At 36.3% G+C, this 26509-nt stretch overlaps 1 protein-coding gene across 1 annotated transcript in view; it reads right to left on the bottom strand.

Moving 5' to 3' along the window:
- LOC309856642 (uncharacterized protein) overlaps window positions 1–26509 on the bottom strand; it is a gene marked incomplete at its 5' end in the record, with an annotated part of 240178 nt that overhangs the window by 60176 nt on the left and 153493 nt on the right. The window contains one exon of the mRNA XM_082717956.1: window positions 13719–13960. Within this exon, the coding sequence (XP_082574082.1) occupies window positions 13933–13960 (28 nt within the window). The 3' untranslated portion in view covers window positions 13719–13932. The remainder of the gene's footprint in view (window positions 1–13718; window positions 13961–26509) is intronic.

The following is a 26509-nucleotide window of genomic DNA, read 5'->3' as shown; positions in this document are numbered from 1 at the left end:
CAAGGTCCATTTCCAACTTTGCTATACTTGCTTATTTGTAAATAAATTGTATTTCTATATAGTAGCAAAAGAAAATTAGAAATTAAAGTGTAAATATTACTTAGAAAGGCATCAAGAATATGAACTACTTTTGGATAATTTTAACAATATATGTTCAAAACCTGTTTACTAAACCCCACAAAACACAGCTAAGAGAAATTAAAGAAAATCTAACTAAAAGAAGCTGTATAACAGGTTCATGGTTAGGAAGACTAAATGTTAGGATTTCCATTCTTTCCTAATTGATCTGTAGACTCAATAAATCTCAGCTGAAGTTCCAGAAGGCATTTTGAAGAAATTGACAAGATATTTATGAAATTCACATGACAAATGAAAGAACCTGCAGTTGCTAAAAATTTTTAAAAAGAATGAAGTTGGTGCATTTACACTATGGGGCTGGTCATCAGTATAGAGAAGCGTTTGTGCAATATAGATCTGAATTTTTTTTAAAGATTTTATTTATTTATTTGAAGAGAGAGATAGCGAGAGTGAGCATGAACAGTATGAGGCGCAGAGGGAGAGGAAGATGCCCTGCTTAACAGGAAGCCTGATGCAGGGCTCTATCCCAGAAAGCCAGGCTCATGACCTGAGCCAAAGGTAGATGCTTAACCAGGTGAGCCACCCAGGTGCTCCACGATCTGAATTATTATAAAGATCAATGGAACAAAATGAAAGAGATAGTCTTTTCAATAAACGGTGCTGGAAAAATGGACTATATGCCAAAAAAAAAAAAAAAAAAAAAAAAGGAAGAAAGAAAGAAAGGCCACCATTAATCATTTCCACTAGTGGAATCTATCATCCATTTTGAGTTAATTTTTATATATCATCATCTATAGAAAGCTAACACCTAATTTTATTAATGAAATATTGAACACTTTCTCCTTAAGACTGGAAACAAATTGAGTATATCTTCTCTCACCACTTCTAATCCCAAAATTGCTGGCCATTCTAGCTAATAAATAAGGTAAGAAAAAAAGTCATTCAAATAGGCAAGGAACTCTTACAACTCTTACAAACATGGATGTAAGAACCATGCACTGGCAAATATAATACATGCCTCAGAGAAATAAAATAGACCTAAATAAATGGAGAGAGATGTCATGCTCATAGATTAAAAGATTGAATATTGTTGGGGCACCTGGGTGGCTCAGTGGGTTAAAGCCTCTTCCTTCAGCTTGGGTCATGATCCCAGGCTTCCGGCTCTCTGCTCGGCGGGGAGCCTGCTTCCTCCTCTCTCTCTCCCTGCCTCTCCGCCTACTTGTAGATCTCTGTCTGTCAAATAAGTAAAATCTTAAAAAAAAAGATAGAATATTGTTAAGATCTCCATTCTCCCCAGACTGATCTATGGATTTAGTGCAGTTCCAAGATGGCAGAAGTCTTATCTTAGAGAAACTGATAAGTTGATTTTAAAATTTTTGTTGGAAATGCAAAGGACTTAGAGTCAAAAATTTATGAAAGAGAAAAGCAAAGTGTGAGGACTTACAATATTTGATTTCAAGAGACAGTGTGGTATTTTGGGAAGACATAAATAAATTGAAAGGAATAGAGACTCCAAAAATGAATCCACACATAGTATGATAATTTTCTTATGAATTTATCATTTAAATTCAATTTAACATATAATTTATTATTGGGTTTAGAGGTAGAGGTCACTAATTCATCAGTATTATATAAGACTCAGTGCTCATTAGATCATGTACCCCCCTTAATGTCCATCACCCAGTTACCCCATCCCCTCACCCTTCTCTCCTCCAGCAACCCACAGTTTGTTTCCTGAGATTGAGTCTCTTATGGTATGTCTCCCTCTCTGATTTCCTCTTGTTTTATTTTTTCCTCTCTTCCCCTATGATCCTGTTTTGTTTCTCAAATTCCACATATGAGTGAAACCATTTGATAATTATCTTTCTCTGATTGACTTATTTCACTTAGCATAACACACTCTAGTTCCATCCACCTCACAGCAAATGATAAGATTTTATTTTTTGATGGCTGAGTAGTATTCCATTATATATAGATAAAACATATTTTTTATTCATTCATCTGTGGATGGACATCTGGGTTCTTTATATAGTTTGACAATTGTGGACATTGCTGCTATAAACTTTGGAGTGCAGGTGCCACTGCGGATCACTACATTTTGTATCTTTGCGGTAATAACCCAAGAGTGCAATTGTTGGGTCATAGAGTAGCTCTATCTTCAACCTTTTGAGAAACCTCCAAACTGTCTTCCAGAATGCCTGCACCAGCTTGGATTCCCAAAAGGGTGTAAAAGGGTTTCCCTTTCTCTGCATCCTCACCAACATCTGTTGTTTCCTGAGTGGTTAATTATAGCCATTCTGAGTGGTATGTGGTAGTATCTCATTGTGGTTTTGATTTGTACTTCCCTGATGCTAAGTGATGTTGAGCATTTTTTCATGTGTCTGGTGGCCATTTGTATTTCTTCTATGGATAAATGTCTGCTCATATCTTCTACCCATTTCTTAATTGGATTCTTTGTTCTTTGGGTGTTGAGTTTGATAAGTTTTTTTTTTTTAAAGATTTTATTTATTTATTTGACAGACAGAGATGACAAGTAGGCAGAGAGGCAGGCAGAGAGAGAGGAGGAAGCAGGCTCCCTGCTGAGCAGAGAGCCCGATGCGGGGCTTAATCCCAGGACCCTGGGATCATGACCTGAGCCAAAGGCAGAGGCTTTAACCCACTGAGCCACCCAGGAACCCCGAGTTTGATAAGTTTTTATACATTTTGGATACTACCCCTTTATGTGATAAGACATTTGCAAATATCTTCTCCCATTCTGTCAGTTATCTTTTGGTTTAGTAGACTGTTTCCTTTGCTGTACAAAAGATTTTTATCTTCTTGAAGTCCCAATAGTTCTTTTTTTTTTTTGCCTCTCTTGCATTGTAGACCTGTCTAGCAAGAAGATAATGGAGTTGAGGTCAAAGAGGTTGCTGCCTGTGTTCTCCTCAAGGATTTTGATGGATTCCTATCTCACATTTAGGTCTTTCATCCATTTTGAGTTTATTTTTGTGTATGGTGTACGAAAGTGGTACAGTTTCATTCTTCTGCATGTTGCTGTCCAATTTTTCCAATACCATTTGTTGAACAGACTGTCTATTCCATTGGATATCATTCCTGCTTTGTCAAAGATTAGTTGACCATGGAGTGGAGGGTCCATTTCTGGGTTCTCTAGTCTGTTCCATTGATCTATGGGTCTGTTTTTTGTGCCAGCACCATACTGTCTTGATGATTACAGCTTTGTAATAGAGCTTGAAGTCCAGAATTGTGATGTTACCAGCTTTGGTTTTGATTTTCCACATTCCTTTGGATATTTGGGGTCTTTTCTGGTTCCATACAAATTTTCGGGTTATATGTACCAGCTTTGTGAAAAAAGTTCATGGTATTTTGATAGGGATTGCATTGAATGTATAGATTGCTTTGGGTAGCATAGATATTATAACAATATTTGTTCTTCCAATCCATGAGCATGGAATGTTTTTCCATTTCTTTGTGTCTTCCTCAGTTTCTTTCATGAGTGTTTATTATAGTTTTCTGAGTACAGATCCTTTGCCTCTTTGGTTAGGTTTATTCCTAGGTATCTCATGGTTTTGGATGCAATTGTAAATGGGATTGATTCCTTAATTTCTCTTTCTTCTGTATCAATGTATAGAAATGCAACTGATTTCTGGGTGTTTATTTTATATCCTGCCAATTTGCTGAATTCCTGCATGAGTTCTAGCAACTTTGGGGTGGAGTCTTTTGGGTTTTCCACATAGAATATCATGTCATCTGCAAAGAGTGAGAGTCTGACTTCCTCTTGGCTGATTCAGATGTCTTTGATTTCTTTTTGTTTTCTGATTGCTGGGGCTAGGACTTCTAGTACTATGTTGAACAGCAGAGGTGACAGTGGACATCCTGCCATGTTCCTGACCTTAGGGGAAAAGCTCTCTGCTTTTCCCCATTGAGAATGATATTTGTCACAAGTTTTTCAAAGAGGGTTTTCATGATACTGATATTGTACCTATCTCTACACTGTGAAGAGTTTTGATCAAGAAAGGATGTTGTACTTTGTCATATGCTTTTTTTTCTGCATCTATTGAGAGGATCATATGGTTCTTGCCTTTTCTTTTATTTATGTAGAGTATCACATTGATTGATTTGGGGATGTTGAATCAAATTTGCAGCCCAGGAATAAATACCACTTGGTCACAGTGAATAATCCTTCTAATGAACTGTTGGATCCTATTGGGGGCTAGTATTTTGGTGAGAATTCTTGCATCCATGTTTATCAGGGATATTGGTCTGTAATTCTCCTTTTTGGTAGGATCTTTGGTTTGGGGATCAAGGTAATGTTGGCCTCATAAAAGGAGTTTGGAAGTTGTCCTTCCATTTCTATTTTTTGGAACAGTTTCCAGAGAATAGGTAATAATTCTTTAAATGTTTGGTAAAATTCCCCTGGGAAGCCATCTGGCCCTGGACTCTTGTTTGTTGGGAGATTTTTGATTACCGCTTCAATTTCCTGGTCTGTTAAGGGTCTGTTAAGGTTTTCTCTTTCTTCCTGGTTCAGTTTTGGTAGTTTGTATGTTTCTAGGAATGCATTAATTTCTTCCAGACTGCCTAATATTTAGCTGCTCATAATATATTCTTATAACTGTTTGCATTTCTTTGATGTTGGTTGTGACCTCTCCTCTTTCATTCATGATTTAATTAATTTGGGTCCTTTCTCTTTTCTTTTTGATAAGTCTGGCCAGGTGGTTATCAATCTTATTAATCCTTTCAAAGAACCAGCTCCTAGTTTTGTTGATCTGTTCTGCTGTTCTTCTGGTTTCTATTTCATTGATTTCTGCTCTGATCTTTATTATTTCTCTTCTCCTGCAGAGTTTAGGCTTTATTTGCTGTTCTTTTCCTAGCTCGTTTAGGTGCAGGTTTAGGTTGTGTATTTGAGACCTTTCTTGTGTCTTGAAAAAGGCTTGTATTGCTAGATACTTCTCTCTTCTCTCTTAGGATGGCCTTTGCTGCATCCCAAAGGTTTTGAATAGTTGTGATTTCATTTTCAGTTGTTTCCATGATTTTTTCAATTCTTCTTTAATTTCCTGGTTGACCCATTCATTCTTTAGTAGGGTGCTCTTTAGCCTCCATGTATTTGAATTATTTCCAACTTTCCTCTTGTGATTGAACTTTTATTATAACTTTTAATCTTCAGAGCATTGTGGTCTGAAAATATGCAAGACATGATCCCAGTCTTTTGGTACAGGTTTAGACCTGCTTTGTGACCCAGGATATGATCTATTCTGGAGACTATTCCATGTGCACTAGAGAAGAATGTGTGTTATTCTGGAATGTTCTGAATATAGTATTCTGTTGTTTTAGTGTATAATGTTCTGAATATATCTGGAGCCCATCTGATCCAATGTGTCATTTAAAACCCTTGTTGATTTTCTGCTTAAATGATCTGTCCATTGTTGTGAATGGGGTGTTAGAGTCTCCTACTATTATTGTATTTTTAATTGATGTGTTTCTTTAATTTTGTTACTAATTGGTTTATATAATTGGTTGCCCCCATGTTAGGGGCATAAATATTTACAATTGTTAGAACTTTTTGTTGGGTAGACACTTTAATTATGATATATTTTTCTTCCTCATCTTATTACAGTCTGTGGTTTAAAATTTAATTTGTCTGATATAAGAATTGGTAGCCCAGCTTTTTTTAAATGTTCATTAGGATGCTATATGGTTTTCCACCCCCTCACTTTAAATCTGGAGGTGTCGTTGGATCTAAAATGAGTCTCTTGCAGACAGCATCTCGATGGGTCTTGCTTCTTTATCCATTCTGACCCCCTGTGTCTTTTGATTGGAGTATTTAGTCAATTTACATTCAGAGTAACTACTGAAAAATATGAATTTAGTGTCATTGTATTACCTGTAAAGTCACTGTTTCCCTATATTGTCTCTGTTCCTCTCTGGTTTATGCTACTTCTGGGTTCTCTCTTCCCCTAAAGGATCCCTTTCAATACTTCTTATAGGGCTGGTTTGGTAATCACAAATTCTTTTCATTTCTGTTTGTCCTGGAAACTTTTAATCTCTCATTCTATTTTGAATGACATCCTTGCTTGATAAAGTATTCTTGGCTGTGAATTTTTCTCATTTAGTACCATGAATATATCATGTCAGTCCCTTCTGGCCTGCCAGGTCTCTGTGGATAGGTCTGCTGCTTGTCCAGTGTTCACCTTTGTAGGTTATAGACCTCTTGTCCAGAGCTGCTCTCAGGATTTTCTTTTTGTCTCTGAGATTTGCAAGTTTCACTATTATATGTTGGGGTATTGACTTATTTTTATTGATTTTGAGAGTTGGTTCTCTGTGTCTCCTGAACTTGGATGCCTGTTTCCTTCCAAGGATCAGGTAAGTTCTCTGCTATAATTACTCCAATATACATTTTCCCCCCATCTCTCTTTCCTTTTCTGGGATCCCAATTATTCTAATATTTTTTTTAAAGATTTTATTTATTTACTTGACAGAGAGAGATCACAAGTTGGAAGAAAGGCAGAGAGAGGGGAAGGAGGCTCCCCACTGAGCAGAGAGTCCGATGTGGAGCTTGACCCCAGCACCCTGGGATCATGACCTGAGCCAAAAGCAGATGCTTAACCCACTGAGCCACCCAGACGCCCCTCTAATATTTTTTTTTGCTTTATTGTATCACTTATCTCTTGAATTCCTCCCTCGTGGTCCAGTAGTTATTTATCTCTCTTTTTTTCAGCTTCTTTATTCTCCATCATTTTTTCTTCTATATCACTAATTTTCTCTTCTGCCTCATTTATCCAGAGTTAGAGCCTCCATTTTTTATTGCATCTCATTAACAGCCTTTTTTATTTCAACTTGATTAGATTTTAGTTCTTTTATTTCTCCAGAAAGGGATTCTTTAGTATCTTCTATGCTTTTTGCAAGCCCAGCTAGTATCTTTATAATCATTATTCTGATCTCTAGTTCTGACATCTTACATCTGATTAGGTTTTTGGCAGTTAGTACTGCCTCTTGTTCTCTTTTTTGAAGTGAGTTTTTCTGTCTTCTCATTCTTGCAGAAAGTGGTTGGTTTTCTATTTGCAGAGTTGCAACTATTCTTTTCCTAGATTGCTGGGAGTTTGCATGTGTTCAGAATGATTTGATAGCTATCTAGTTGAATTCCTGGGACCAGACACGACTAAGGTCTCCTACTCATCCAACCCTGGTAACCACCAATTTTTGACAAAAGTGCCATGGTGAGTCGTGGGAGAAAAGAATTACCTAGTGCTGCTAATCTTCCATTGTATGGATATACTTCAATTTGTTTCTCGATTCACCAGCTGGTTAATATTTGCATTGCTTTCTGTTTGGGACTCCAATGCACACAGTTGCTATAAATGTTTGTGTGCCAGCCCTTTGTGAGAGCTTAAATTTTTATTTCTTACTGGGTATATACCTAAGAGTAAATTTGCTGGCTCAGAGTGTAAGTTCAAGTCTAGCTTTAAAGGAGATTATTAAATTATTTTCAAAAATAGTTGTTACATTTACATTCCCACTAGCAAATATGAGTGTTCCCATTGATGAACATCCTAGCCAGCATTTGGTATTAGTCTTTATTTCTTATTCTATCCATTCTAGAAGGTGTATAGTGGTATCTCATGGTTTTACTTTGTCCTTCTTGATGACTAATTATTTTACCATATTTTCATGTACTTACCAGCCATTTAAATATCAGCCTTTGTGAAGTGTCTGTTCACATCATTTGCACATTTTTGTTAGTTTTTCTTTTTATTGTGTTGTAAGAGTTCTTTATACATTCCAGACATAAATTCTTTTGCAGAGATTATTAGTCAATTTTCTTTCTGTCTGTAGCTTGCATTTGCATTCTTCCAATGTTGCTGAAACAACTTGATATGAAAGTGGAAAAAATATAAACTTCAACTCTTACGTCACAGTATATATAAAATTTAATGTAACAAATAAAAAATAAAAATGTATCATATACCTGAATAAAGAAGTTAAAGGTCTGAAACTTCTAGAAGATGTTGGGATATCAAAATTTTGAGTTATACAAAGAATGAATCCTACAGAAAATTCACAAATTGAGTTTCACCAAACTAAAAAAATTTGCTCTTAAAAGATAAACTGTTAAGAAAGTACATTTATATGGAACTACAAAAGACCCCAAATAGCCAAAACAATCTTGAAAAAGAACAGCAAACCTGAAGGCATCACAATCCTGGACTTCAAGTTATATAAAAAGCTGTAATCATCAATACAATATGGTATTGGCACAAAAACAGGCACATAAATCAATGGAACAGAAAAGAGAACTCAGAAATGGACCTACAACTATATGGCCAGTGAATCTTCAACAAAGCAGGAAATAATATCCAATGGAAAAAAGTCTCTTCAACAAATGGAGTTGGGAAAACTGGACAGCAACGTGCAGAAGAATGAAACCGGACCACTTCCCTACACCATACATGAAAAGAAATTCAAAATGAATGAAAGACCTAAATGCTAGACAGAAAACCATCAAAATCCTAGAGTAGAATATAGGCAGAAATCTATTTTTTTCTATTGTTCATTTGCTTTGTTTTTTCCATTGCACATATGAATGAAATCCTATAGTATTTGTGTTTCTCTGACTTATTTCACTTAGCCTTATATTCTGTAGCTCCATGTTACAAATGGTAAAATTTCATTCTTTTTTATGGCTGAGTACATAATATAATATACATATATTATATGCAATAATGTAATAATATGTAGTATATATGTATATGTTATATATATTATATTATGTACTCAGCCATAATTAGATTATATGAAATATATATTAGATATATACAATATATACTATAGTTTATATATATATACTGTTTCATAGAGAGTGATATATATATATCTAATGATATATATATATCTAGTGATATATACATATATGGCTGAGTAATATTCGTGTGTGTGTGTGTGTGTGTATGTATCAAACCTTTTTTATCTATCTGTGGACACTTGGACTACTTCCATAGTTTGGCTATTATAAAAAATGCTGCAATGAACATAGGGGTGCATATATCTTATTAAATTAATGTTTTTTCTTCTTTGCATAAATACCCAGTAGTGGAATTACTGGATCATATTGTAATTCTGTTTTTATTTTTATTTTAATTCCAGTAGAGCTAACAAACAGTGTTATATTAGTTTTGGGTGTAAAATATAATAATTCAACAATTCTATACATTACTTAGTGCTTATCATGATCAGTATACTCTAATCCCCATCAGCTATTTCATCCATGCCTCTAGCCACCTCCCCTACCTACTTTGAGCATGCAGACAACAGTTGGTAATATAATAAGGTAGAAAGTTTCTATGTCTCTGAATGACCTTGTGCAACACAACTGCTCCACCACCTAGGCTCTTCATCCTATTACATGAGAAAGAAAAACTTCTGTGTTATTTACATCAATGTGTTTGAAGGACTCTTTTTGTTAGCCTTTATGCTAATTAATACAGTCTCCAAATATGAAGGAAGGAGTATTCTGAATAGTCTCTAAGGATCTTACAACTTTATGATTTGATGAATTTCTATGAATTTTCTATATGATTTTGGAAAATATAACCATGACCCTTAGTACTAAGCCTATGCTTTTTGAGGCCTCCACACTTTATTTGGCAGCATGGGGCCTTCACTTGAAGCTTCCATTATTTAGGTACATTCCTTGTGTGCTTTTTCTTAGCATGCTGTCTGAAGCACAGACTCTGGAATCTTCTCAAAGGCTCACATCAAGACTCCAACCACTTCCTAGTTGTTTAACTAGTTAGAAGGTAAGTCAATTAACTCCTATGAGCATTAGTTCCTTATCTAAAGCAACGGGAATGAAAAGGGTACATACCTTGTAGACATATTTTAGGATCAAAAAGAACTTTCCTCAGACTCTGATAAACAATAAGCATGAATGTAAGCAAAACTGGATAACTCATTACTGTTGATCTTTTATGAATGCTGTTTCCTTAGTGTGGGAAATTATTCCATTTCATGTTTCTATCACAATTCTGTCAATCTTTTAGGAGCCAACCAAAATACTTCCTCCACTGTTAGGGCTTTCCTGTTAATACTCCTCTACCCAAACAGAAGAGTTTTCTCTTCCTTCATATGATGCACTGTTTGCAATAAGAAATTTGTCTAAGGATATAAAGCACTGAGTCACAGTGCTTCTTAATATGTGTGTGTGTGGTGTATGTGTGGTGTGTATGTGTATGTGTACGTGTGTATATAAAATTTTTACTTTTCACTGTCTATATCTCACTTTCCTGATTTTCTATGTCACAGGACACTCCTTTTCAGTGTCCTTTCTTGGTTGTCCCTCTTCTACCTCACTTCTAAATGGCAGAGTGCCCAGGTTCAGTCCTTAGGCCTTTTTAGTATCCACAGTTGATATCATTTAATCCCATGTCTTTAAGTACCTGATGACTACTTATGTCTCTAATATAGATCTCTCCTCATCTCCAGTCTCATATATCCAATTGCATTCTCAACATCTCCACTTAAGTATCTAATTGGCAACTCAAACTTAACAAGACAAAAATATACCTTTAAATCCATGCTCTCAGCCTAATTTGCTCCTCCTGTGGTGTTTCCCATTTTAATTAAACTAGCATTCATCCAATTGCTTAGGCCAGAAACCTAGAACCCATAATTTATTTTATTTATTTCTCTTACTCTCCACATCCAACCCATCAGCAAATCTAGCCAGCTCTATATCCAAAACATTTCAAATTCAACTATTTCTCACTGCTTTCTTTGCTACACACCTTGTTTAAATCACCATATCACTGATAGATCCCACAACAGCTTCTAGTCACCCTGCTTCCTCACAGAGCTAAAAAGAAGATTTTAATATGAAATAGTAACAAATATTCTTCCTGATAAAACTCTCTCAAGACTTTATATCACATCTGAAGAGAAATCCAAACTAATCCTATGTTACCTAGCCCATGTTCCTCTCTCTTTGATGTCATCTCTAACCCTTTACCTATTACCTAACTACAGTATCCTTCTTTCAGTTCATACATATCAAGTTCAACTTCATATTTGGTTATTTGCATTTATTTTATCTCTCTGCCTGCTATGCTCTTACTCTTGAATTTTTTCATGGCTGACTCCTTCTTATCATTGTTCAGAAAGGCCTTCCTTGACCGCTCATTCTAAGATTTTATTTATTGATTTGACAGAGATCATAAGTAGGCAGAGAGGCAGGCAGAGAGAGAGGGAGGCAGGCTCCCCGCCAAGCAGGGAGCTCGATGAGGGGCTTGACCCCAGGACCCTGGGATTGTGGCCTGAGCTGAAGGCACAGGCTTAACCCATTGAGCCACCCAGGTGCACCTTGACTACTCATTCTAAAGTAATCATCTACATTTACTCTCACATCACCCAATTTAAATTCTCTATGTAGTACTTAATACTAGTTGATGATTTACTTGACTTTATATTTGGTTGTTTATGTAATTCCTATCTATTCTGCTTGCTAGAATGTGTGCTCTGCTAAAATAATCTTGATTGTTTTGTACTGAGTTCCATACCCAGTACCTATCTAAAACATTTTCTAATACATACTTGGAATTCAAGAGATATTTGTTGAATGAATAGCTTTGCTTTAGTGTCCCACATAGTACTTACTTACTTTCCTCAATCAAATCAAATAAGTATCAAGTATAAACAAAGTATAAATAAACCATAACCCTGTGAAAAATATTAGTCAGAAACATTCGCAGAAAACTATTGGACAGAAAACTTTATCAAGGCCAATTAATAGCTGTATGTATTGCCACATACATACATATGTATAGATGTACGGCCAGAAGATCCATTTCCAACTCCAAACAAAATGTAAGAATAGCAGTAGGAGGAAGGATGGTTAATGCTAACCCATACCTGTAGTGGAATAATCTCAGAAATTTTATGTCCTTTCAAGGAAAGGTTGTGCTTGTGCTGCTTAAGATGGCACCTAACAGATGCTATATTGATAACATGTAAGTGTCACAGACTGGTAAGTACCAATGACCAAGAAAGATAGTTACAATGAATCACTGTTGCAGAGACCATCCTGTGGGCAGAATTCTTTTTTTGTGAAAAGACAGAAAGTAGTTGTATGACAAATATGCAGTTGCTTAAGATGGGAATGATTTTGACATATGAATGATGCTCTCTTATCCATCCTCAGGAAAATACCCAGTACTGGCTATGTATATAAAGGACAGAGGTATAGCCATAAGTTCAGTGATCCAGATAAATAATACCTTTACTTTTCAGAATTCTCAGGCACTTACTTGTATTCTTTTCAGAATTTCTAGCTACAATTAATGGGAGAGACAGGAGGTAGTGAGCTTACTCCATTTTAGCTAACATCAGAAGTTCTATCCGTTTCCCAGAAGCATTTCAACTTTTGATTATTTACCAGGAAGACTGGATGGAGAAGTCAAAACTTGAAGAATGACTAAAATGATAGTGAAGTGCTTGGTTTTATTTTCTTCCTTTATAATAGGTTTTGACCCAAGGGTAGGAAATGTTGCAGAGGTATACAGTGAGAGTGAATAGGAAAAATTCTGAGAGAAAAATTTTTCTTCTCACTTTTTTGCCTTGAGGGAAGGCCAAGTAATATGGAACTGCAAGAGAGCCTGAGGGGGACTACAACTCTAAGAGAAATCCAACATTCTGACCAAAGGAAAGAGAAAGGGGGGCCTTTGAGTGCTATAAAGTGTGGGGAGAAACCCTTAAGAGAAGGCACTAGAGAAAGAGATCCCTTAATGCTGTGTATGAAGTAATACATGTCTTAGACTTGCCCCTGAGCAGCCCACACATAAAGCAGAAGCAAAGAGGCATAGTTTGAGAATTGAACTACGACATAAATGACTACATGAGTCTCTACCACTAACTCTTGAATGGCACATACATGAGGCAGACCCACATAGGTTTCAAAACCACAAAGGTTTTGAAACCTGAACTAACCTTGTAACCACTGCCCACAGAAGGCAAGGCCGAACTTGTGATTTGAGCCTAACCATATTGATTGCCTCCTAAAGCAAATAAACAAAAGTTTACATTTCACAGAGGTCCCAGAGTCTTACAACATAATATTCACCAAGTTTAGGATACAATCCAAAATAACTCAACATATAAAGCACTAGGAAAATCAGACCAATTCTCAAAAAAATTTATAATCAACAGATAGCAACACTGAAAAAGCACAAATGTTAGAATTATCAAAGGTTTTAAAGCAATTATTAAAAGCATGTTACATAAGACTAAGGCAAACTCTCTTAAAATTAATGGAAAGGTACAAGTCCTCAGAAGAGAAGGAAATTATAAAAAAGAAACCCAGTGGAAATTTCAGAACTGAAATATAAAATATCTTAAATTTAAAAAGCCTTATTGCATGTGCTTAATAGTAGAATTAAAATGACAGGAAAGATTCAGATTGCTTGAAGAATGATCATTAAGAATCATCCAATCTGAAGAAGAGAGAAAAAGGAATGGCAAACTGAAAAGACCCTCAGGGACCTGTGGGACAATAACATAAGATGTAGAAATCATGTCATTCGAGTCTCAAAAAGATACTGATTTGCCAAGAAACATATTGATACCCCCAAATTTTGAATAAATAATAGCTAATAACTTACCAAATTTGTTTGGAGACATAAATTTACATTCAAGAAACTCAGGAAAATAAAAATAAAATAAATTAAAAGAAAACCAAAAGCAGATCGAGCATAACTAAAGTGCTGGATACCAAAGATACATTTTAAAAATCTTGAAATCGGCTAGGTAAAATGACACATTACTTGAATAAGAACAATTCAAATGACTGATGTTCCTCATCCGAAACCATGATGGTCAGAAGACATTAAACTTCTTTAAAGTGCTATAAGGGGAAAAAAAAAAAAAAAGAAAATAGTCAAATCAGAATTGTATATCCAATGAAAATATCCTTTCAAAATGAAAGCAAAATAAGGACATTCTTAGATGAAGACAAAAGAGAATTCATTTCTAGCAGACTTTCCCTAAAAGAAATGTTCAATTAAGTTGTCTAGATTAAAGGAATGATCAAAGAAGGAAATACAGAACTTCAGGAATGAAGGAAGAACAAAAGAAATAGCCAACGTCTGCATAAAAATAATAGAGTATTTTTCTCCTAAGTTCTTTAAAATATACATCTCTGTTGAAAGCAAAAATATGTCATCTGGTGGCATTTTCAATGTATGCTGGTGTGATATATACGATAACTATAACACAAAGGAGATTATGTAAATAGACCTATGTGGCTCTAAGGCTTCTACATTTCACCCGAGGGGATAAAATGTTAATTCTAACATGACTGTGAATGGTTATATATGGATGTTGAAACCCCTGGAGCTAATGTTAAATAACATGAAGAGAGTGGTGCATAAATAATGAATCTTGGAACACTGAAAATATAAAATAAAATTTAAAAAATAACATGAAGAGATACAATCATAAAGTCAATAGATGAATCAGAATATATATACACACATATATATAATTATATACATATATACATATGTATGTGTATGTGTCTGTAAAATAACTCAAGTATTGTCAAGGATGTGGAGCAACTAGGACTCTCACTCAGTTTTGATGGAAATGCAAAATGATATAGCCATTTTGGGAAAGAATTTGGTAGTTTCTCCAAATGCTAAGCATAGAGTTACCATGTAACCCAGCAATCCTATTCTGAGGTATTTGCCCTAAATAAAAACATATGTCTACAAAAAAAAATCTTGTGAAAAAAAAAATCTTGTGCATGAATATTTATGGCAGGATTATTCATAATAGCCAGAAAGTGGAAACAACCTGAAAGCCCATTAACTGCTGAAAGAATGTGTGGTACATCCATACTATTGAATACAATTCAGCAATAAAAAGACACGAACTACTGATACATGGAACAACATGAATGAAACCTCCAAAGGAGTGCTAAGTGAAATAAGCCAAATACAAAAGGCTACATACTGTATGATCCCATTTATATGACATTCTAGAAAAAGGAAATTATATGGATGGAGAACAGATCAGTGATTACCAGAGTTTAGGATAGAGGGTTTTATTCCAAAAGGGCAGCACAGGGAATATTTTGGGAGGACAGAACTGCTCTGTAACTTAGTAATGGTGATTTTCACATGACTTTATGCATTTGTCAAAAATCACAGCACTGTATACCAGGAAGAGTAAATTTTACTGAATACATGTAAAAAAATAAGTAAATGACTATATGGTTGATCTCTGTATCATCTAAGAAAAGTCTTAAAAGATGTTAGATTTAAATATGATCAATAATTTAAAAAGAAAAAAGAGAAATACTTAAAAAAAACCCCAATTCATGTTATTTACTATTCCTAAAAGCTGGAAGTAGAGTGACTAGGAGTTGGGACACTAAGTGGTCTCATCTAGAAGTCATCCCATTAACATGACAGTCAAAAGGATCACACTGCTAGGACCTCACCCTAAAGAACTGGCTTGCTGGGGAGGAACTGCTTTTGGTATAGAAGTGGCGCATTCCAAAGATATGTATTCCCTTTTAGAAACTTCTTCTGATAATAGTATATTACCTCCTCCAGGCCTGTGCATTCTATCACTTAGAAAAAAGAAAACAACTAATATATTCAAAAGACTAAATAGAATTTAGCTTGTACATTTGGCAACATCAAAATAAAAACATCAAAAACACATTTAAGAAAACTGTTAGATAAGGCAATAGGAAACAGGAATGATGTGATTATTAAATTAGTTAATTGTCAGTTTTATGTAAATATTTGCAGCAAGGTGTGGTTTGGGGGGCATAAAAAGCTGTGTGTTGATAAGAGGACTCATGTACAAAGTGCCAGACAGAACTACACATTGATTATGACTATTTCACTGTTTAGCATACAAATGTGAGGGAGGGACCATCTGCTAATTGCTCACAATGAACGAAGCACCTCCCACACATTTTCTCACTCAACCCTCAATACTTCTGTGAGGTAGGACTTATTGCCCCTTTCCACTGATGAAAAAAATGGGGACTCAAAGAAATTAGGTATGATGTCCAGTGTTATAAAGATAGGATCTGAACTTAGATTTGAATTCAATTTCAGCCTGTCTCACTGAAGTGAGATCTACTGAAGTAGATCAGTCCTGTAGCTGATAATATAACTGAAAATAGAACCAAAGGGAAACATGTCAGATATTGTTATTGTCATGGTATTTTTATATGTAAGGGGTAGGCTCTGACACTGATGGAGAACAAGAAGAAAGAAAAAGTAATAGTAAAAAGTTTTTATAATTTTAACCAAATACATTTATTTTTGGTGCTCCTAGTTTCTTGTTTTTCCCTGTGTGATTTACAAAAATAAATATGTTTCAGACCTTTTCTTTGACCAAATGATCAGATAACTCAAAGGAAATTTTAATGAAAACAGAGATTCGGTTTTCAAAATATTGTTAAGAAGTAACTGCCCTTGTAAGAATATGTTATTCCCACTACACTTCTTTTTTTTTTTTTTTTGCATTTGATACAGCATGGTATATAGTTTCAGTTTTTCTTTAAACTCACACTTTATTTGACTTCTTTTCATTCTATTCTTGCTCTCTCAAGACTAGCCTCACTTCATAAATTCTTGTTACAAGAGTTGTTTGGGTGAAAGAAAATGTATGTACCTTCCTGAGGTTTTGTGTTCTTTCCATTCCAACCTTGGGTTCACAGTAAAGTTCAGTTTGGTTTTTTGTTTTGTTTTGTTTTTGATGATAATGCTGCCTGAAAACCAGCTATTCCAAGGATCTAAACCTACCAAGCTTATACTTTGCTGATAATTACTAGAAAAAGGTCTGTGTTTCAGGATACCCACACCAACCTCAAAAGCTAGAAAAAAGTTCTAAAAGTTTATCTTGCTGTGAACATTTGTATTCATATACATAAACATATATGCTTAAAAAAGCTAGTCTCATTATAATAGTAATTTTCATCATGGCAAAATTAGCGGGGTAACAGATGGTTTGCCTTAGTATGTGAAATGCATCTGTAAAGGACAAGAGGTATCCCGGGAAATTTCCTTTCTGTCAAAAAAAAAAAAAAAAAAATAGGAGGGGGAAATTTTAGAGTAATTGAATAAACTGATTTTACAACTCTTGATTTTTTTCTAAACAAAATCAATAATGTATGACCTGTTGGCTTATGCATCAACTTTTATTTCAGATCCTAAATATTACGCCCCAAATTTCCCTGGATAAACTCATTTTAAGATGTCTGATGGGTTATTGCAATATAATGCTAGAGAACCCACTATCAACTTATGTTGGAGCTTTCTTAAAGGATATTTTAAAAACAGTTGATCTTGAGATTTCAAGTTCTCACTATAATTCTACTGAGACAATTGTTCAGAGTAAAAGAATTAAGAAAGGTCACTGAATGTATTGATTGTGGTGGTCCCAATTTAGTTAACACAAATGGGCTCATTCCTTGCCTAACAGAGCCATCCCAAATGAATGCACTTGATTTAATCAATTCTGATAGGAAAGATAGAAAGAAAGAAAGAAAGAAAGAAAGAAAGAAAGAAAGAAAGAAAGAAAGAGGAACAGAGGAAGGGAGAAATGGGGGAGAGAGGGAGAAAAGAGGGAGCAAGGGAAGGAAGGAAGGGGAAAAACAATATTCAAGCCAAGAATATTCAGCAAAAAGTTTTATAAAGTAAAAATTTCCAAAAGTTGTGGCTACATAACTTCCCTATTTATTTTCTTATCTGATATTATTTTTTCATTTTAATTTAAGAAACCAAGGATCAAACAAAACATTGATTATATTACAGCATTTCTGTTGAATAAAAGCCAATCTGAGTGCCATAATGCAGGGAAATTATTTTTACAAACATGATTTTTACCATATTTTTAATTATAGTACATAATTCTTTTCTAAAGTAATTACAAGATAGAAAACTAAGAGTAACCTGTAATTCAAGAAGCTTCTCTTCAAAGAAGGACTAGTAGGGGATTAGTTAAGAGTGCATTTGCAATTTGGTAGATCTGCTTTCTTCTCCAAGTCTCACTATGTGTATCTTTTGTTCAGCAGCTGCAATGCCTGCGGTTTGATCTCATTAAGTATCACGTGTCAATTACAGCTCTACCCTCACATGTGATGGAGCTAAGAGTGATAAAAATAGATGACAGACAGAAAAGAAAACAAGGAGTGCAAGGGTCCTAGGAAGGCAACAAACAATCGCTTCTCAGCCTTTTGGCTAAGATCAAGTCTAGGATGGCAACAAGCTTGGTGTGTTTGAGGAAAAAATACCATTGTAGCCAGAGGATGGAAGGTGAGGAGTAGAAGATAGAAGAGGTCAACAGATGCCAGATGCTACAGTCTTGTGGGCCATGGTAAGAGTCCAAATTTTATCCTAGGGATAATGAAAAGCCATGGGAAGGTTTTGAGTAAGAGAATGAATGGTCTAACTTCTGAAAGGATCATTCTGCCTGCTGAGTGGCAAATCAACTAATAAGAAGGGGGATCAGTCCAGAGGCCATTACAGGAGCACAGGAGAGAGCTGAGAACAGGGGTTCGAACCAGGTTTGTGGTAGAGAGCACAGTAAGAAGTGATTGAATTCAGAGTATATTTCGTGGACTTGCTGATGGACTAGATGTGGGGAGTGAGGAAGATAGAAGAGGTAAAGGATGACTCCTACTTGTCTAACTTGGGAGCTGAGGGAACAGTACTGAGAAGGAAAAGACTAAAGGAGAAGCTGGATGTAGTAGACATAGATCAAGGGTTCTCTTTGCACCATGTTAGGTTTCAGATGCCTATTAGACATCTAAGTCGAGATGATGATTCAGCCATCTTGTATGAAGTCCAAAGCTGAAGGGAGAGGTTGGCACTTGGGGCCTATGCAGAGCCACAGAATGGATCAAATTGCTCAGGGAAGAATGTAGGTGGGTAGAGGACCAGTGGCAAGATTGTAGATACCGGTATTCCCTGCTTTTTGAAAGTTCAGGGTATGGCACTTAACGTTGATGAAAGACCTACATTCCTAATGGTTTTTGCTAACTAAAAGAAATCCAAAGAGGATTTTCCCCTTTCCTAAAAGAGGTGGCAGGCGAAAAGAGTGCTGGGTTTGTTTTATCAGAGGCAGCACACAACCTGGAGCTGTGACGTGGGCACCGCCCAGGCCCCCTTACTAGGAAACAAACGTGCCATCTCAGCACCCTGGTGCCATTGTTCAACTCTGTCTGTGAGCATCTATCTGTGCTTTATCTTGAATTATTCTGTGCATCTGTTAGCAAGCTGTGCCCTAAGGGATCAGAAAAGCTTAAAAGAGGTTATTTTTTGGGTCTGGGAACATTCAGAAAATTTTCCATATAAATTAATGGTAATTGCTTCATCACTTGATGCCATTTTGGCTAATGAAAGGTTTCCTAGGAAAGCTCTACTTTTGGATAGCGGGGGAGACCTGTACTCCAGGATTCAGCTAATGCAGAGAAGAAGCTAGCAGACTATCAAAGGAGACTGAGGCAGGGTACCCAGTAATATAGGAAATAAACAAGAGAATGTGGCATCTTGGAAGCCAAGAGAAAGTAAAAATGTTTTGAGAAGAATGAAATGAGCCTTCTAAAAGGGAGTTGAGGGATTTGAGAATGAAAAGATATCTCTTCCAAAAAGCATTGCTCTTTGAGAAAAGGAAATGAAGTATGGGGCTGTAGCTAGAAAGAGATGAAGGGCAAGAAAAATATTTATTCTTACCTTTGACGTAAGAGACACTAGAGAATTAAAATTTTATTTTAACTCCGAATTGAAGTATAGCTGATATACAATATTATTTAGTTTCAGGTGCACAACATAATGATTCAACAATTCTATATATTATTAACGATATTATTTACTATATGACCTGTACCTTTCATCCCTGTGACTTACCTATTTTACAATTGGAAGTTTGTATCTCTCAATCCCCTTCCCTTATTTTTTTGGTCTTTGTTTCTGATGGGAATGGCACAGAATGAGAAATGCTTGATACAGGAGAGAGAAGGGAACATCTATTGTTGAAGGGAAGGCCTCCAGAAGGTAAGGGGATGAGACCAAAAACATAGTTGTGGGGTTGGGCTCAGAAGGCAATTGAAGAGCTGCTTCCACAGTAACAGAAGGAATGTAAAGGGGCATGGATACAGATGCAGGGAGGTTTTGAGTTTGGTTTTGGAAAGATGTTGAAATTTCTGATTTAGCTGCACCAAGAAAATGGCTTTAGGGGTATGGAGGATACTTGTAATGAGTTCCACAAATTCAAAAATTCCCTGTATTCAGACTTCCTGTTGTAATTCAGTGTGAGTCCTATCATTGCTGCATATACTCCTACATAGCTTATTCCTCATAACTTTCCAAATATGAGTTACTCAAAGCAGGTATTAGGGAAATTAAGTCAGAAAGAGGACTCTTCTAATTTCACAAAAGCAATTCCAAATTTTCTAGATTTTACTTTTAGTCTGGTGCCTAAATGTTTGCTTTGGAAGCATAGGTCCCTTTATTCTGGTGAAGTTGAAGGTAGAATCAATGTTGTTTGATTCTGACCAATCTTAGGCTTAGCGGACTATATAGAGCTCTTAGATCATTTAGCTTAGCAACCTGAAAGCTTTATTGACTTCATCATTTCCCTTCTGCAAGAACTCTTTCTAGGGGTTTCCTCTTATGTTGCTTTACCCCCTTTTATCACATCCTAGGCAATCTGCCAATATCATCTTTTAGAAACAAAGAGGATTTATTCAGAGTTTGTCAGCCCATAATATATTCAGTTATTTTCAGTTAGCAGATGCTATAAGCAGAGCACAGTGGAAAGTTTTCTGGGGAAGCAGGGTCTCCAGTCTGTATTTTCAGGCATTTATTATAGACCCTGAGGCTTGTCGCATGCTGCAATGTGCTAGGAAACAAGAGAGCTATATGATTCCAATGGCGCCATCACCAGCTCCAATCCTCCCGTTTTCTGTTGCCAAAACCCAACAGCAATTCTTTCTGTATTTCACACTGACATAGCATTTTAAGGATCTAGAGTATCAGAACTTTCAGATTTATCTAGTTCAGCAACTGTATTGTATATATTGGGGGAACTGGGACCCACTTGAGGCTAGAGACTTGCCAGAGCTCACTCCTTATGCATCACTCTGTTCACCATTGTTAACATGCTCCCTTCTCTCAAGGAATCCCTTCACCATAGCCATAGTCTTCTCAGAACAGGCCACATAGTCATGCTGACTCTATTTTTTTTTTAAGATTTTATTTATTTATTTGAGAGAGAGACAGTGAGAGAGAGCATGAGAGGGGAGAAGATCAGAGGGAGAAACAAACTCCCCATGAAGGACCCTGATGCGGGACCCGATCCCCGGACTCCAGGATCGCGATCTAAGCTGAAGGCAGTTGCTTAAACAACTGAGCCACCCAGGTGCCCAATCATGTTGACTCTTGATACCATCTACACTGCAGGCTTCTGGAGCAATCTTCCCGGGGACCATTGTGAAATCCAGTCAGGGTTAAGGAGCAAGAACTAGTAAACAATAATAAGGCAGAGGAGGCAGGAAAGTGATACAAGGGGAGAAGCATAAAAGATACTGAATAAAAAGGAGGGGAAAAATCTAGCATGGGGATAAATGAAGAAAAACAGCTGGCATGAGGAAAAATAAAGAAGAATCTACAAATTGTTTGAAATAGAGGGACAGAAAGGACGATGAGTTATGTAGCACTCTCTCCCAGACTGATGGGGAGGACCCAGCCCAGCTGCCCTGACTCTTTCAAAGGCTACTCTATTTCTTGCTGGTGATTCATCTTACCCTTGACAGAGACAGACCTCCTGCTTAGCTGCTCTTTTCCCTGTTCCCTGCTTTTACTCTGTTTGGTATTGTAAAATGACATTATTGCTGGTGCAATCTTTTTTTAGGGAACTCATGGCCTTAGAACTAAAGATTTCATTACAAGAATAAAACAATTCAGAGTTTATAAAGCGCTAACTCATATTTTATCTTCTTTGCGTCTCATGAAAAACTTGAGGCAAATCTTGTCTGGATCTTTCTAGCAAGGCTTATGGGTGGGTAGAGAGGGGCTAGAGGCCATGAAGGGTCATTAACCAAACATCCTCTGGGAACACACCAATCAAGGAGGACATTCCAAAAAGAACCAGAAGAAAGTCAAGGCCACAAGCCAGGAGAGGCTAAACCATACGTCCAGGTGCCGGCGAGACAGAGGAGGGTAGGAAAGGCACAGATTAAGGAAGTTGAGATCCTGGATTAATGAGTAAGGGTAAAATGTGGATGGAGCTAATTGATTCAGAAATGTTGGCATCTACAAATATTAACCATGCTGCAGAATGCTCCAGTTAGACCCATTGACTCTTTCCTACATCTGTATACTACACTAAGCATCTGTGTTCTATAGGTCTTTGAGCTTCCTATTCCCTTTGGTATGCTATCCTACCCCATTCCCATATCTACAAGGCTTACTCCTTCATGTCATTAGGTCTCTACTGAAATATCACCTTACTAGTGATGTTTCCCCATACCTTCCTTTCCTACCTAGCATGACCTCCCACTTTTCCATGCTTTGTAGTTCTCCATGGCATCTGTCACTATCTGAGTGTAGATATAGACATGGATACAGATATGGATGTATCTATGTAGATATAGAGATAGACATAGACATGTCTATACACACACACACACACACACACACACTCATTTGCCACCAGTCTATTCCAATTACAATATGATCACAAGGACAGAAATTTTTTGCATTTTCCCGTCTGTGTAGCTAGACTACAAATATCTCCAAAGGCAATAACAATGCCTGTCTTCATCATTATATCCCCAGGTCTTTGCAGGGGACCTAGGAAACTAGGGGTGCTCCCTCGGGATTGGTAGAGTGAGAAATGGACACATTTCTATGGACCAAGCTGCAGCATAACTTTAAACTCTTTGTCCTGCCAACCTCAAATTTATCTCTCTTCCTTCAGTTTCCCACTGAGCAACTGCTTTGTTATTCGGAGCGCGTCCATTCTCCTTATATGATCGCTTTCCCAAAACTAACCCACCCAAAGTGAATATGGCTTTATTCTTTGAGGAGTCAGTTCACTCAGGGTCTTCTGGATCTGCCAGGTTTCTTGTACTTGATGAGATATTTGTTAATTAACTTACAATTGAGGAATAACTTCATATATGTGAGCACTATCGCATTACGGTATCTTAAAGTGTTATTTGAAGCAACACAATTTTTAACTGGAAAGATATAAAAATACCCTCTAAGTATAAGGCTAGCTAAATGAGTTCCCCAATCAAGATTTCACAAGTGATTACAGAAATGGATACATTCTGTAGTTGAGTTAATGGACTTCCTTTTTTAGGGTATAAAATCCTTAATATCCAGATCATGGTTTCGATGTGTTCTTTATCCTGCCTAACACATTTTGACTGCTCAATAAATAGCAATCAAATTAAAACCATGGCAACTCTAACACTAAGTCCAATAAAGTGCTTGGCTCTGCCTTCCTCCTTCACTAGCAAGTACCTGCCAAAGGGCTCACGTAACAAAGGCAGTACAATCTTTGTCATTGGTATATTGTTCTTTTTCTTGCAAGAAAGAAGATTTAGAAATATTTATAATTTGTAAACAGCAGAAGTAAAGATATACATAAAAACAGCAAGTTACTGGAATTCAATTCAAAATGACAAAGTAATAAATCAGAATTACAAAAGACTATTGACTTTAAAATATTCTTGAGAAAGATTCAGGGAAAACCTTGATTTGGGAGTGGACAAAAAGGACCATTAAAAGGCTCCTTTTCATAGGTGATTTTCTCTTCCCTTATCAGTCCATCTGCCACAGCAGCTGCCAGTATGCTGGAACAATGAGATTTGAATAGGGACAAGTACCACTAAATCCACACCCTCTCTTCCCTAATGAGTAAGGCAGAAAGACTACCCTTTTGTATCATGTTTAAAACAGGAGGAATAATGCACAGTGATACTGTGAAGATTATATTGAACAATGTACATGAAAGTATACAGGGTTTCATACCCAGATACAATTCTGTTTATAACTAGGGCACCCTAGTTATGCTTTTGTATTATTCTGATTTTCTATAGACCAATCTATAATTGCACATAACTCTAACATACAAATAAACTCATTAACATTACGTAATATTTTCCTGAGTATAGGTTTCATACTTCTCAGCTGAACCTACTGTGGTCCTTGTAAAGTGCTGAGAAGATAGTCTGCTTCAGTAAATACATGTTACATTATCTATCAGGCATCAGGTGATAACTTAAATCACAACATTATTATTTTAATCTTCACTATAACTCTTTAGTGAGTGGATAATAATATCCCCATTGAAAATGATGAAAATAAGAATTAGAAAGTTTAAGTCACTTGTATGACTTTAAGTCATACAATCATGAATTGCTCAAGCCATGATTCCAAATTCAGTAGGTCTGACTCCAAAGCCCATATCTTTCCCGAATAGCAGGGTGCCTTCAAGTACTGTAAAAGATTATCTGAACTGGAGGTCCAAGCAATGGCTGTAGTCATTGCCTTGGTGCTACATTTGAATAGAACTAAAGAGCTTTATTGTTTTGGGTATGAAATCTTGTATACTTTCATATACATTATTCAGTATAACCCTGACATTATCACTGCGTATTATTATTCCTATTTTTAAGATGAACCAACTGAACTTGACAAGGATAAGTAATTTGCTCAGAGTCACACAGCAAGAGGCAGATCCAAATATCAAACTTCAGTCCAACTTCAAGTTCTATGTTTTGCCACTGGTTATCATGCTTTGTTTTTCTACTTAATTCCATGTATGTGTATTTACACATACTGTTTTATCTACTTAATTAGACCATAAGCTATTAGAAGGATTATATTTCATATTGATTTTTATGTTACATTGTACTTTGTGCATGATATGTAAGAAATGGAACCACATCTTTACCAAGCGGTATGAAAAGGATTTAACAGAAATGTCAAATAAACACTGACTTCTAGTACTATGTAGAGAAATGGCACAAGCTACTCACAATACAACAAATATTTTCAATATACTCTGGTATTTCAAGACAGAAATCAAGAAAAAAAACACCACCCAAAATATTTTTATCCCAAATGAGGGACATTGAAAACACAATCATTTGCTAAAAACTGCAGTGTGAATTGAAAGTGTTTTGTTAAATCCTAATTGACATTTAAGAATATGAGTTATTCAAAGGAGAAAGCTGTAACAAGATGAGAGGCTCTCAACCATTGTAGTTAAGTATAAGGTAAGAAAACAGCCTATGATTAAAAGTAAAATGAACAAGTAAAGCAGATTTCTAAAACAGTAGATGGAATAGGGCTGATAGAATTGGTTTATGATTCCCAAAACAAAATTTTTTGGTTAAATTGGTAAGATGCAAACATCAAAAAGAAATTTATATGGAACTCAAAATAATGACATTCACTTTTTTTTTGATAAAGTATTTTTTTATTTCTTTTCAGCATAACAGTATTCATTGTTTTTGCACCACACCCAGTGCTCCATGCAATACGTGCCCTCCCTAATACCCACTATCTTGTTCCCCCAACGTCCCACCTCCCCGGCCCCTTCAAGACCCTCAGGTTGTTTTTCAGAGTCCATAGTCTCTCATGGTTCACCTCCCCTTCCTATTTCCCTCAACTCCCTTCTCCTCTCCATCTCCCCATGTCCTCCATGTTATTTGTTATGCTCCACAAATAAGTGAAACCATATGATAATTGACTCTTTCTGCTTGACTTATTTCACTAAGCATAATCTCTTCCAGTCCTGCCCATGTTGCTACAAAAATTGGGTATTCCTCCTTTTTGATGGAGGCATAATACTCCATAGTGTATATGGACCACATCTTCCTTATCCATTCGTCTGTTGAAGGGCATCTTGGTTCTTTCCACAGTTTGGCGACTGTGCCATTGCTGCTATAAATATTGGGTTACGGATGGCCCTTCTTTTCATTACATCTGTATCTTTGGGGTAAATACCCAGTAGTGAAATTGCAGGGTCATAGGGAAGTTCTATTTTTAATTTCTTGAGGAATCTCCACACTGTTCTCCAAAGAGGCTGCACCAACTTGCATTCCCACCAACAGTGTAAGAGGGTTCCCCTTTCTCCACATCCTCTCCAACACATGTTGTTTCCTGTCTTGCTAATTTTGGTCATTCTAACTGGTGTAAGGTGGTATCTCAGTGTGGTTTTAATTTGAATCTCCCTGATGGCTAGTGATGATGAACATTTTTTCATGTGTCTGATAGCCATTTGTATGTCTTCATTGGAGAAGTGTCTGTTCATATCTTCTGCCCATTTTTTGATATGATTATCTGTTTTGTATGTGTTGAGTTTGAGGAGTTCTTTATAGATCCTGGATATCAACCCTTTGTCTGTACTG

Source organism: Mustela nivalis (genome assembly GCF_964662115.1).
Source record: "Mustela nivalis genome assembly, chromosome: X".
Taxonomy (NCBI): Eukaryota; Metazoa; Chordata; class Mammalia; order Carnivora; family Mustelidae; genus Mustela; species Mustela nivalis.
This window is presented reverse-complemented; position numbering and strand designations above follow the sequence as displayed.